General features: G+C 42.9%; 1 protein-coding gene across 1 annotated transcript in view; it reads right to left on the bottom strand.

Annotated features, from left to right (window-relative positions):
• Window positions 1-9,362: 9,362 nt before the first annotated feature.
• LOC139407588 (plexin-B2-like) overlaps window positions 9,363-12,784 on the bottom strand; it is a 156,963-nt gene continuing 153,541 nt past the window's right edge. The window contains exons 33-36 of the mRNA XM_071151414.1: window positions 12,477-12,541; window positions 12,262-12,337; window positions 10,864-10,938; window positions 9,363-10,099 (exon numbers count right to left, since the gene is read on the bottom strand). Coding sequence (XP_071007515.1) covers window positions 9,995-10,099; window positions 10,864-10,938; window positions 12,262-12,337; window positions 12,477-12,541 — 321 coding nt within the window. The 3' untranslated portion in view covers window positions 9,363-9,994. The remainder of the gene's footprint in view (window positions 10,100-10,863; window positions 10,939-12,261; window positions 12,338-12,476; window positions 12,542-12,784) is intronic.

The raw sequence follows: 12,784 nt of genomic DNA, 5'->3' as shown, positions 1-12,784 counted from the left end.
ATGATCACATAACTTATCCAGAACTCAGCCTGGAAGGTGTGGGCTTTGTTGAGAAATCCTATTGTAACAACATTAGACAATTTACGCCTCGAGGTAAACATTTTTGGTTTTCCTGACATTGTCTGTAAAAAGCTTGGTTGATGCCTTACAAATACTGCATACGAAACCAATTTAAGGAAGTGCACTTTAAGATTCTACATAAGATACACCAATGTAATTATATATTGGCCAAATTTGTGGATATTGATATCTTTGTTTTCTGCCAAAAAAGTGAAATTCTTGTTCTATGAATGTAAATCTGTGGTAGATTTTGGAGGAAACCTTATTTAGCTTTTTGAACACTACCCATGTTTCTGACATGAAGGATATAGTGTTACTATTGCAATGATAACAAGACCATTGAAATTGTGATTTCATTTTCTTTCTTGATTTCTTGATGCCAAATACTTCATACAATCAAAATTCCAGAATTCTATACCAAAATTACAAATATTTCTAATGTAATTGAATCAAAATCAAATGAAATCAAATTTATTTATATAGCCCTTCGTACATCAGCTGATATCTCAAAGTGCTGTACAGAAACCCAGCCTAAAACCCCAAACAGCAAGCAATGCAGGTGTAGAAGCACGGTGGCTAGGAAAAACTCCCTAGAAAGGCCAAAACCTAGGAAGAAACCTAGAGAGGAACCAGGCTATGTGGGGTGGCCAGTCCTCTTCTGGCTGTGCCGGGTGGAGATTATAACAAAACATGGTCAAGATGTTCAAATGTTCATAAATGACCAGCATGGTCGAATAATAATAAGGCAGAACAGTTGAAACTGGAGCAGCAGCACAGTCAGGTGGACTGGGGACAGCAAGGAGTCATCATGTCAGGTATTCCTGGGGCATGGTCCTAGGGCTCAGGTCCTCCGAGAGAGAGAAAGAAAGAGAGAATTAGAGAGAGCATATGTGGGATGGCCAGTCCTCTTCTGGCTGTGCCGGGTGGAGACCATAACAGAACATGGCCAAGATGTTCAAATGTTCATAAATGACCAGCATGGTCAAATAATATTAAGGCAGAACAGTTGAAACTGGAGCAGCAGCACAGCCAGGTGGACTGGGGACAGCAAGGAGTCATCATGTCAGGTAGTCCTGGGGCATGGTCCTAGGGCTCAGGTCCTCCGAGAGAGAGAAAGAGAGAAGGAGAGAATTAGAGAACGCACACCTAGATTCACACAGGACACCGAATAGGACAGGAGAAGTACTCCAGATATAACAAACTGACCCTAGCCCCCCGACACATAAACTACTACTGCAGCATAAATACTGGAGGCTGAGACAGGAGGGGTCAGGAGACACTGTGGCCCATTCCGAGGACACCCCCAGACAGGGCCAAACAGGAAGGATATAACCCCACCCACTTTGCCAAAGCACAGCCCCCACACCACTAGAGGGATATCTTCAACCACCAACTTACCATCCTGAGACAAGGCTGAGTATAGCCCACAAAGACCTCCGCCACGGCACAACCCAAGGGGGGGGGCGCCAACCCAGACAGGATGACCACATCAGTGACTCAACCCACTCAGGTGACGCACCCCCTCCAGGGACGGCATGAGAGAGCCCCAGTAAGCCAGTGACTCAGCCCCTGTAATAGGGTTAGAGGCAGAGAATCCCAGTGGAAAGAGGGGAACCGGCCAGGCAGAGACAGCAAGGGCGGTTCGTTGCTCCAGAGCCTTTCCGTTCACCCTCCCACTTCTGGGCCAGACTACACTCAATCATATGACCCACTGAAGAGATGAGTCTTCAGTAGAGACTTGAAGGTTGAGACCGAGTTTGCGTCTCTGACATGGGTAGGCAGACCGTTCCATAAAAATGGAGCTCTATAGGAGAAAGCCCTGCCTCCAGCTGTTTGCTTAGAAATTCTAGGGACAATTAGGAGGCCTGCGTCTTGTGACCGTAGCGTACGTGTAGGTATGTACGGCAGGACCAAATCAGAGAGATAGGTAGGAGCAAGCCCATGTAATGCTTTGTAGGTTAGCAGTAAAACCTTGAATCATCTTGTTAAGACATTATCCATAGATAATAACAAAAATAATAACATCTTGAATCATTTTGTGATTTTTTTCAGGGTGAATGCAATTGCACTTGTTTTCTTGTTTTTACCTGTATTTTGTTTTGTGTCAGACATGTTTGATGCAGTGATGTAAGTTGTTGATTGCTAATCATTTGTATAACGAATACAAATTAAAAGTCAGGAGAAGAGGAATATTGGGACAGGGACACAGAAAGCTTGATTTCTGAGAATTTCTAATGGGAAAAATGAGGAACAAGAGGTCAAAGAAAATGAGGAAAGCAGAGGTTGATTTGAATTTGAGGAAGATGGCGATAAAAATGGAGAAGTGGTGCTGAAGAAGATTGATGTAAAGTGATCACAGTGAGCCGTGAGAATTGTATTTGTACAGCTCACCTTAAATTCCACCAATAAATTCCACCAATAGAGAAAGGTGAAGACCTTCCACTGCTCTCAGTGTGGGCAACGTTTCAGCCGGGCAGAGAACCAAAAGAGACAGTGAGTACACACAGGAGAGAAGCCTTACCACTGCTCCCTGTGTGGGAAGAGTTTTAGCCACGCACATGACCTAAATATACACAACTGTGTGAAACCAATTTGGGGGAAAAAGATCAGAATTGGGCTGTGAACGCAGCCTAATTCCCAAAACAGATACAGCACTTGAACAGGTAAGACGTGATAAAGAAACTTTCTGACTCAATTCCACATTGATTCAATTCTCACCTCATCGGCACTGTCTCTCTATACATCATCATCCCACAACATCTGGTCAACACCTGGTCCTGCACCATTCATCACCACAACTGTGTGAAACCTACTTCTTCACACAGCATTATTGTTTGTTTTCATTTTCACCAAAGTCTCTTCCTCCACATTAAGCCAGGGGTGGGCTGTGATATCCACTCCTCCACTAGGTGATAGAAATTAAAGCCTCAAATCATTACAAGCTATGGAACATGTGGAGGTGAAACATGAATGACTGCTGGTAAACATACCTGCTGAGCCGAGGGAGGGACTGGCACGACTCACTGCTGTGCTGTGCTTGAGAGATGAGGCAGGAGCAGAGACCAGGGGCATGCAGATTTGAACCCAATTTCTGAACTGGAAGAAAACACCCTGCAAAAAGGCAAACTGATCTTTCTAATGATTTCATATCCAAACATGATGTGTGTGTTTGTATCATTCTGGCTGCTAGAAGTGCACTGCGGGTACATAATAATTCCACATCTTATCAACAAGATACTTCCGAAATAATATTGGCTACATATTTTATCTATCAGCGAATCAGATTTTTCAGTACAAGTCTTTAACAAGTGGGAGTTATTATCAGTTATAGTGGGTACTAGTGTGTGTAGGATGTTAGAGGTTGACATAATGAAATATAATCGCTCTTGCTGAGGCAGCAGCCTTGAAGTTGTTCTCTGTGAGTGCATATCCTCTTCTGAGATCTCTGCAATCACTTAGCCCAATTCTGATATTTTTTTCAACTAATTGGTCAAATTGACCAATCACATCAGCTCGTTTCATATCAGCATTTTCAGAGCTGATCTAATTGGTCAAAAGACCAATTAGTGAAACAAATATCAGAATTGGGCTGCCTGTGTGAACTCCATGGCAGTCAGTTTCTCTTTGCTATCCCCACCACTGCTTAGAGGTTTGTCAGGCAACTAAGATGAGCCAAGTTTCTTCTTTCATCTTTTACTCGCCCCAAATTCATCATTAGTGCTTTAATTAATGTTTTTACTGTCCTTATTGTCTAAGGCCATCACTGGAGGCCTTATGATAATGTGACTGTTGGCATTATAAACACGTGGTACTCAGCCACCCTGTGTGATTCTGTCTTAAGCTTGGCCCGAGGCTCTAGTACCTACAGGATGCTGCTGGGGAGATAGACTCAGATCACTTTGGGTGATTGCGTTCAGGGGATGCAAAAATTAACAGTAGTTGCGTTGACAGGTAGGGGTTGAAATTGTTAAAACATTTATATAGTTTACAATGGGGTCATTTTTGGGTAACACTTTATTTGGATAGTCCATCTGGAGATGCTCTACAGACTATCAGTAACATTTCAACTATCTACTAGCCCCACAGGAGGTTGGTGGCACCTTAATTAGGGAGGACGGGCTCGTGGTAACGACCTGAGCAGAATCAGTGGATTCAAATACATCAAACACATATTTTCAATGTGTTTGATGCCATTCCATTCAGTCCGTTCCAGCCATTATTATGAGCCATCCTCCCCTCAGCAGCCTCCACTGACTAGCCCTAACCTTAACCCTTATCCTAACCCTAAACTTAACCTTTACCTTAACCTTTATCCTAACCCTAACCTTAGCAAGTAGTTTCTTATCAACAGATAGTTTGTTGATGGTATGACCATCTTTAGAGCATCTACAGATGGAAGATCCAAATAAAGTAACTATTTTTGTTAACAAGGGGGATATCATCACCCCTTCAATTTGACCCAATTGCATCAGTATGTCTATGGCTTGGGTGTGGATGCAAGTAGAGGATAAGATGTGATCAAGAGGTTGTAGAACATGTCCATCCACACATAAAGGTCATGAAGGGTAATAAAGAAAGTCAAGATGCCAAGGACATGGAAGTGTCAGTTTATTAATGGAGGAGTGCATGATGCAATCTGTATGTAATTGCTTCATCCACACAAGCCTCTGAGAAGTGAGTAACCCATTACAAACAGATCAGGTACTGGATCGATGTCTTCTGAGCTGCCTTGAATGAGAAAAATGTTGGGTTTCATTAAGGTCCCGCACTAATTTACTGTCCCATTTTTCTTATGTCACAGCACATTCACACATAAAGGAAAGATCTGGACGACAGCACAACAAACCAGAACTCAATGCATAGGGTTATACAGTTAGAATACAGTATTTCAACATGTTTTTTTTTTTTTACAAAGGTTATAGGAAACAGGAAATAAAAATAACTGCACAGCAGTAAGAAAGTTAATTGTTGAGTATAGATAGTCGTTTTTCATACACAGAATCACGGGGCAAAAAACACCATTGGAACATATTGCGCTATACTCAATACTCTACATTTGTCACTCTGTCTCAAGACTAATTTAGGAATGCCAGACATTTTAGGAGAAAACCGTCTCAGGTTGGCCACTGCTTTACATTTGTTTATTTGGGCTGTTGCCATAGCCACCATAGTCCTACTATAAGCATACAACACAGACACCCAAAATAAATGCACACATTATATCTGCAACCATAGAAATGATTCTGAAATGTCTTTAGCCTGTTGACACGCAATGGCTGCCGCAGAGTTCTAGCATTTGACAGCATATACATATCACACTCGCAAATACATTGCTGTGTCTTCTATAACTATAATTGTTTCGTTATACTCACCAATAGAACAATAAAAATGATATCATCGTCATATAAGGCACATGTTAAAGAAAGGCTTGCACTAAGCTTTTTCATCACTCTAGCAGACGTGGAATCTGCTGTGGTAAACAACAACAGCGTTAGAGGAGGATGCAGTCTGCAGTCTGCATGCAATTAAGATCAAAAACATCCCCCGCTGATGCCATTATGCTAAGTGACACTCCGTTCTGTGCTGAGTGGGCAGTGCAAGTGCAGCTTGGCCAGGTTGCCCGCTAGCTGCTTTGTACAAACCTCACTCTACCAAAGGCAGGAATATCATTAACATTCTGGGATTGGGAATGCAAACATCTAATCTGACACTTGACCACACATTGACTGACGGTCAAATTCAGGGAGCTTGTAAATAAAACAATCTGTAGTCAATGGTGAAAGAGGAAAATTAAAACCACCCCTGAACAAGGTGCAGGGTAACACATTTGAATTGGCAAAAATGATCCAATAAAACAATGATAAAATCAGAACAGGCAGCAACTCAACTATGGGCTATAGAATGCCATATCAAGGTGTATTGCAATTCATTATTATGTACAGTGCCAGTCAAAAGTATGAACACACCTACTCATGCAAGAGTTTTCCTTTATTTTTTACTATTTTCTACATTAGTAGAATAATAGTGAAGACATCAAAACTATGAAATAACACATATGGAATCACATATTAACCAAAAAAGTGTTAAACAAATCAAAATATATTTTATATTTGAGATTCTTCAAAGTAACCACCCTTTCCCATGACAGCTTTGCTCACTCTTGGCATTCTCTCAACCAGCTTCACCCGGAATGCTTTTCCAACAGTCTCACTGCAGAATGCTGTGGTAGCCATACTGGTTAAGTGTGCCTTAAATTCTAAATAAATCACTGACAGTATCACCAGCAAAGCGCCCCCACATCATCACACCTCCTCCTCCATGCTTCACGGTGGGAACTACACATGTGGAGATCAACCGCTCACCTACTCTGTGTCTCACATAAACACGGCAGTTGGAACCAAAAAATCTCACATTTGGACTCATCAGACCAAAGGTCAGATTCCCACCGGTCTAATGTCCATTGCTCGTGTTTCTTGGGCTAAGCAAGTCTCTTCTTATTATTGGTGTCCTTTAGTAGTGGTTTCTTTGCAGCAATTAGACCATGAAGGCCTGATTCATGCAGTCTCCTCTGAACAATTGATGTTGAGATGTGTCTGTTACTTGAACTTTGTGAAGTGTTTATTTGGGCTGCAATTTCTGAGCCTAGTAACTCTAATGAACTTATCCTCTGCAGCAGAGGTAACTCTGGGTCTTCCTTTCCTGTGGTCGGTCCTCATGAGAGACAGTTTCATCATAGAGCTTCATAGTTTTGCACTAGAAGACATTTTAAAAATTCTTGAAATGTTCCAGATTGACTGACCTTCATGTCTTAAAGTAATGATGGACTGTCATTTCTCTTTGATTATTTGAGCTGTTCTTGCCATAATATGGACTTGGTATTGTACCAAATAAGTCTATCTTCTGTATACCACCCCTACCATGTCACAACACAACTGATTGGCTCAAAGGAGAGAAATTCCACAAATTAACTTTTAACAAGGCACACCTGTTCATTTAAATGTTGAACACTTTTGTGGTTACTACATGATTGTGTTATTTCTTAGTTTTGATTTCTTCACTATTATTCTACAATGAATAAAATTGTAAAAATAAAGAAAAACCCTGGAATGAGTAGGTGGGTCCAAACATTTGACTGGCACTGTACATAAATTAACCTGACTTGTGACACATCATACCAACAATGGCGCATGTGGTAAAAATCATTATTAATTTAAAAGTGTACGATTTCCATTCAGTAGAAGCTTACAAAATGGGATATTAATAGTAATTTGGCATAGAATAAGGAAACACAAAACACTATGAACAGCTTGTAACATTATGGTCATATTACTTAGTAAGTTAGCTACTATAATATATCTGCTGTCATATTACTTAGTAAGTTAGCTACTATAATATATCTGCTGTCATATTACTTAGTAAGTTAGCTACTATAATATATCTGCTGTCATATTATTTATATTTCCTTCTCAGTATATTTTCACTCAAGTACTAAAGTATTGCTGCTTCACTAGTGTAGATGAAATGGTAAACAACTAATTCTATATTCTATAAAGTAAAACACATGAAAGGGAGATTAATGATATCCCAATGTCTCGTGTCTAAAAAATGTATGTTATTGCAGGATGTTTGCTTGACTGGCTACAGAGTAAAATGTAATTCGCCTGACTTAAAATGTCATTTAATGCTTTTCAAAATATATTAAATGATTTGGGAGATATTTAGCTTAAAAAAATCAAGCATTATAAACTGGAGGTCAAAACTAACTGAGGTTCCAGTAGAATGTGTGAGAATGTACTCCAACAAGGGGAAATAGCAGTGTTATGGATGTTTGAGTGTGAGGGCGTATTGGCAACCAAACCCTGCCATCGAGCTATGAAGCATGTGAATCAAAATAAAAATACAATTAAAACCGATCATTTGGAAAATCATTAGTCGACCTGTCACTAGTGTCACAAGGCCTGTCTGTGTCACAAGTCGTCACCCTGTCACAAGTCGAGTCACTAGTAGCCTGTCACAAGTCGACCTGTCACTAGTAGGCCTGTCACAAGTCGACCTGTCACTAGTAGGCCTGTCACAAGTCGACCTGTCACTAGTAGGCCTGTCACAAGTCGACCTGTCACTAGTAGGCCTGTCACAAGTCGACCTGTCACTAGTAGGCCTGTCACAAGTCGACCTGTCACTAGTAGGCCTGTCACAAGTCGACCTGTCACTAGTAGGCCTGTCACAAGTCGACCTGTCACTAGTAGGCCTGTCACAAGTCGACCTGTCACTAGTCGGCCTGTCACAAGTCGACCTGTCACTAGTCGGCCTGTCACAAGTCGACCTGTCACTAGTAGGCCTGTCACAAGTCGACCTGTCACTAGTAGGCCTGTCACAAGTCGACCTGTCACTAGTAGGCCTGTCACAAGTCGACCTGTCATTAGTCGGCCTGTCACAAGTCGACCTGTCACTAGTAGGCCTGTCACAAGTCGACCTGTCACTAGTAGGCCTGTCACAAGTCGACCTGTCACTAGTAGGCCTGTCACTAGTAGGCCTGTCACTAGTAGGCCTGTCACAAGTCGACCTGTCACTAGTAGGCCTGTCACAAGTCGACCTGTCACTAGTAGGCCTGTCACAAGTCGACCTGTCACTAGTAGGCCTGTCACAAGTCGACCTGTCACTAGTAGGCCTGTCACAAGTCGACCTGTCACTAGTAGGCCTGTCACAAGTCGACCTGTCACTAGTCGGCCTGTCACAAGTCGACCTGTCACTAGTAGGCCTGTCACAAGTCGACCTGTCACTAGTCGGCCTGTCACAAGTCGACCTGTCATTAGTCGGCCTGTCACAAGTCGACCTGTCACTAGTCTGCCTGTCACAAGTCGACCTGTCACTAGTAGGCCTGTCACAAGTCGGCCTGTCACAAGTCGACCTGTCACTAGTAGGCCTGTCACAAGTCGGCCTGTCACAAGTCGACCTGTCACTAGTAGGCCTGTCACTAGTCGACCTGTCACTAGTCGGCCTGTCACAAGTCGACCTGTCATTTTCAAGAAGTGTATAGTTAGCCTGACCATTTGGTCTGTGTAGAGGAGCTCAGTGAACGGGCTCCTGTGTGTCAGTGACTAGTTGAGATTAAAATAACAGATATGGCATCCACCCTCTGGCCTGACAGTAGGCATTCCGTGCACACACACACACACACACACACACACACACACACACACACACACACACACACACACACACACACACACACACACACACACACACACACACACACACACACACACACACACACACACACACACACACACACACACACAGGCTATAGAAACACAATACACACCACAAGGCAGTCCATTTTAAAAGATAATTTCTCCTTATAAAGCTTTCCGCATAAAGACTGCACAATAAAAAAAATATAATACAATTCTTACAACTTTTCTAAACAGGATGAAATTGAACATCTGATTATCTCCTTGTGCCAAGCAGTGTTCAACACAGGGGCTTATTTCCCAGGGCTGGCCACCTGTTCCATTGTGGGAACAGCCAGAGTGAGTGTTAAGGACCAATTATTTCTGTTTGGCAAGTGGACTTAAGTTAAGGCGTTCCTACAGGATGATGACATGTGTAACCCATCATCATCTCTCTGTCTTTGTTTCATTGGTCCTATTCTGTTCCACTCTGCAGACTCTGATCTGTCTTTATTTCATTGGTCCTATTCTGTTCCACTCTGATCTGTCTTTATTTCATTGGTCTATTCTGTTCCACTCTGCAGACTCTGATCTGTCCCACATTCTGGGCCTGCTGGGTTGAAGGTGTCAACATCAAGGCCTTGCGGACCCCTTTCTCTGTTTCTTTCTCCTCCGCCAGGATAAATAAGCCCCTGTGGACACTGGTGGCACGGTACCATCTCCCTCCATTCCTCCCTCTCCGTCTCCCTGGCTCCTCCAGTGGGTTAGAGGTCTGTCACTTTATTCTCAAGGGCGGCTGCTATCCGCTGAAGCCGCAGGGTGAGCTGTTTACTCTGGGCTGCCGGGTCCTCATCTAGGGACTGGATGATCTGTAGGGAGATGGGGAGAGAGGGAGGGGGAGAAGAGACAGAGAGGGGGAGACAGAGAGAGAAAGAGGGATACAGAGTGAGAGAGAGATAGTGAGAGTGAGATAGTGAGGGTGAGCGAGAGATAGTGAGAGTGAGAGAGAGAGTGTGAGAGAGAGAGCGAGAGAGACAGAGAGAGAGCGAGAGAGAGAGACAGAGCGAGAGAGAGAGTGAGAGAGACAGAGCGAGAGAGAGAGAGACAGAGAGAGAGACAGAGCGAGAGAGAGCAAGAGAGCGAGAGAGCGAGTGAGAGAGCGAGAGAGCGAGACAGAGAGCGAGAGACAGAGAGAGAGCGAGAGACAGAGAGAGCGCGAGAGAGAGAGCAAGAGAGAGCGTGAGAGAGAGCGAGAGCGAGAGAGAGCGTGAGAGACAGAGAGAGCGCGAGAGAGAGAGACAGAGAGAGCGAGAGAGAGATCGTGAGAGAGAGAGAGAGCGAGAGAGAGAGCGAGAGAGAGAGCGAGAGAGAGCACTGTCATTAGATCACCAGTCAGGGCATACTGGACCACTGTTGGAACGACCACTCTAAGAAAAACAGCCATTGCATTGCTTCAAGTACTAAGGGAGGAAGCTTAAAAAATCTATTCCCTGAGCAATTTGCCATTTCAAGTAAACTACCACAGAACTACTTTCAATTAAAAGTCCTTGTAATTGCGCTAACGATTAGAAAATATGACCCAGCAGTGCTGTGGGAGCACTCTGCCTGGAATGTAAAGTGAATGGTCTCTTACCTCGTCGTAGTATTTGCTGGCGTACTGGTAGAGCTGATGCAGAGCCACTTGTGTGTTGAGTTTGTCTGTATGAGTCTGGAGGACACAACATTGGATTCAGAGATTCTTACAGACAGGCTTGAGTCACACAATCTTAGAGCAGAATTAACTATGACTTGCAGTGGTCTATGACTAACTTTATAAAATGTTACCTTCACTAATTTCAAATGGTGCACCACTAAGATAGATTAAGAGACCAGTGCAAAATGATCCGTTTCTCTGGTTTTACTATTTATAAGTATGTGTTTGGGGAAAATTTACATTTTTGTGCAATTCTACAAATTACTGACATTTCTCCCAAATTCCAAATAAAAACATTGTCATTTAGAACATTTATTTGCAGAAAATGACAACTGGTGAAAATAACAAAAAAGATGCAGTGTTGTCAGGTGTTGTCAGGCCTCGAATAATGCAAAGATAATAAGTTCATATTCATTTTAAATATTATACTAATGTATTGCAGGACAATGATCCATGCCACACAGCCAGGTCAATCAAGGTGTGGATGGAGGACCACCAGATCAAGACCCTGTCATGGCCAGCCCAATCTCCAGACCTGAACCCCATTGAAAACCTCTGGAATGTGATCAAGAGGAAGATGGATGGTCACAAGCCATCAAACAAAGCCGAGCTGCTTGAATTTTTTTGCGCCAGGAATGGTATAATGTCACCCAACATCAATGTGAAAGACTGGTGGAGAACATGCCAAGACGCATGAAAGCTGTGATGGAAAATCAGGGTTATTCCACCAAATATTGATTTAGTTAAAACATTAGTATCGTGTTTATTTATTTTTTTTGCATTATTCGAGGCCTGACAACACCTGACAACACTGCATCTTTTTTGTTATTTTCACCAGTTGTCATTTTCTGCAAATAAATGTTCTAAATGACAATGTTTTTATTTGGAATTTGGAAGAAATGTTGTCAGTAGTTTATAGAATAAAACAGAAACGTTAATTTTCCCCAAACACACACCTGTAAATAGTAAAACTAGAGAAACTAATAATTTTGCAGTGGTCTCTTCATATTTTCCAGAGCTGTATTCTGTGTCCCAAATGGAACTCTATTCCCTGCATCAGTGGTTCCAACCAGGGGTACTTGGACTCGAGAAGACTCATGAGAACACAGACCTACTGTTAAAATGCACATGAGGGGTACTTCAGGGATACTCCGGGCAGAGTCAAATTCAGTTGGTGGTACGGTAACGGAAAAAGGTTGGGAACCACTGCTCTACATGATACACTACTTTTGACCTGCGCTCTATGGGTCCTGGTCAAAAGTAGTGCACTACATAGGGAATAGGGTGCCAATTGGGATGCCACCATAGATCGAGGGCAGAGAAAAAGGTTTGCCTTACCCGAGACACCTCTGCCAGATGAGTGTTCATGTCCTGGTCGCTGACTGATACCATCTGTCTGATGCCCTTGTAGTAACTAAACACAGACAGACAGAGATGAGATCATAATCACTATACATTACATATTGACAGGCCTCTGCCGACAATGTACCAGCATTGTAGGCAAGAATCAAAATAAATGTATCAGTTCATTGGGAACTTCTGACGATACATACTCATCGACCATCTTCTTGTAGGTGGAGATCTCCTTTGCATAGAGTAGCTTGTTACTTGGAGAGTCCTGGTAGAGATAGGAGAGAATAAACAATATGATAATCATAATACTGTTCTCTTATCTGTTACCTCACAGAAGTAAACAACTATCAAAAGATTTTGACCTCCTCATCACCTGCCTCCTCCCCCTCCCTCTCCTCCTCCTTCGGCTCCCTCTTCCTCCTCCCTATCTCCTCTTTCCTCCTCCCTTTCCTCTTCCTTCTGCTCCCTCCTCCTCCCTCTCTCTTCCTTCTCCCTCCTCCTCCCCCTG

Source organism: Oncorhynchus clarkii, chromosome 4, assembly GCF_045791955.1.
Source record: "Oncorhynchus clarkii lewisi isolate Uvic-CL-2024 chromosome 4, UVic_Ocla_1.0, whole genome shotgun sequence".
NCBI lineage: Eukaryota > Metazoa > Chordata > Actinopteri > Salmoniformes > Salmonidae > Oncorhynchus > Oncorhynchus clarkii.
This window is presented reverse-complemented; position numbering and strand designations above follow the sequence as displayed.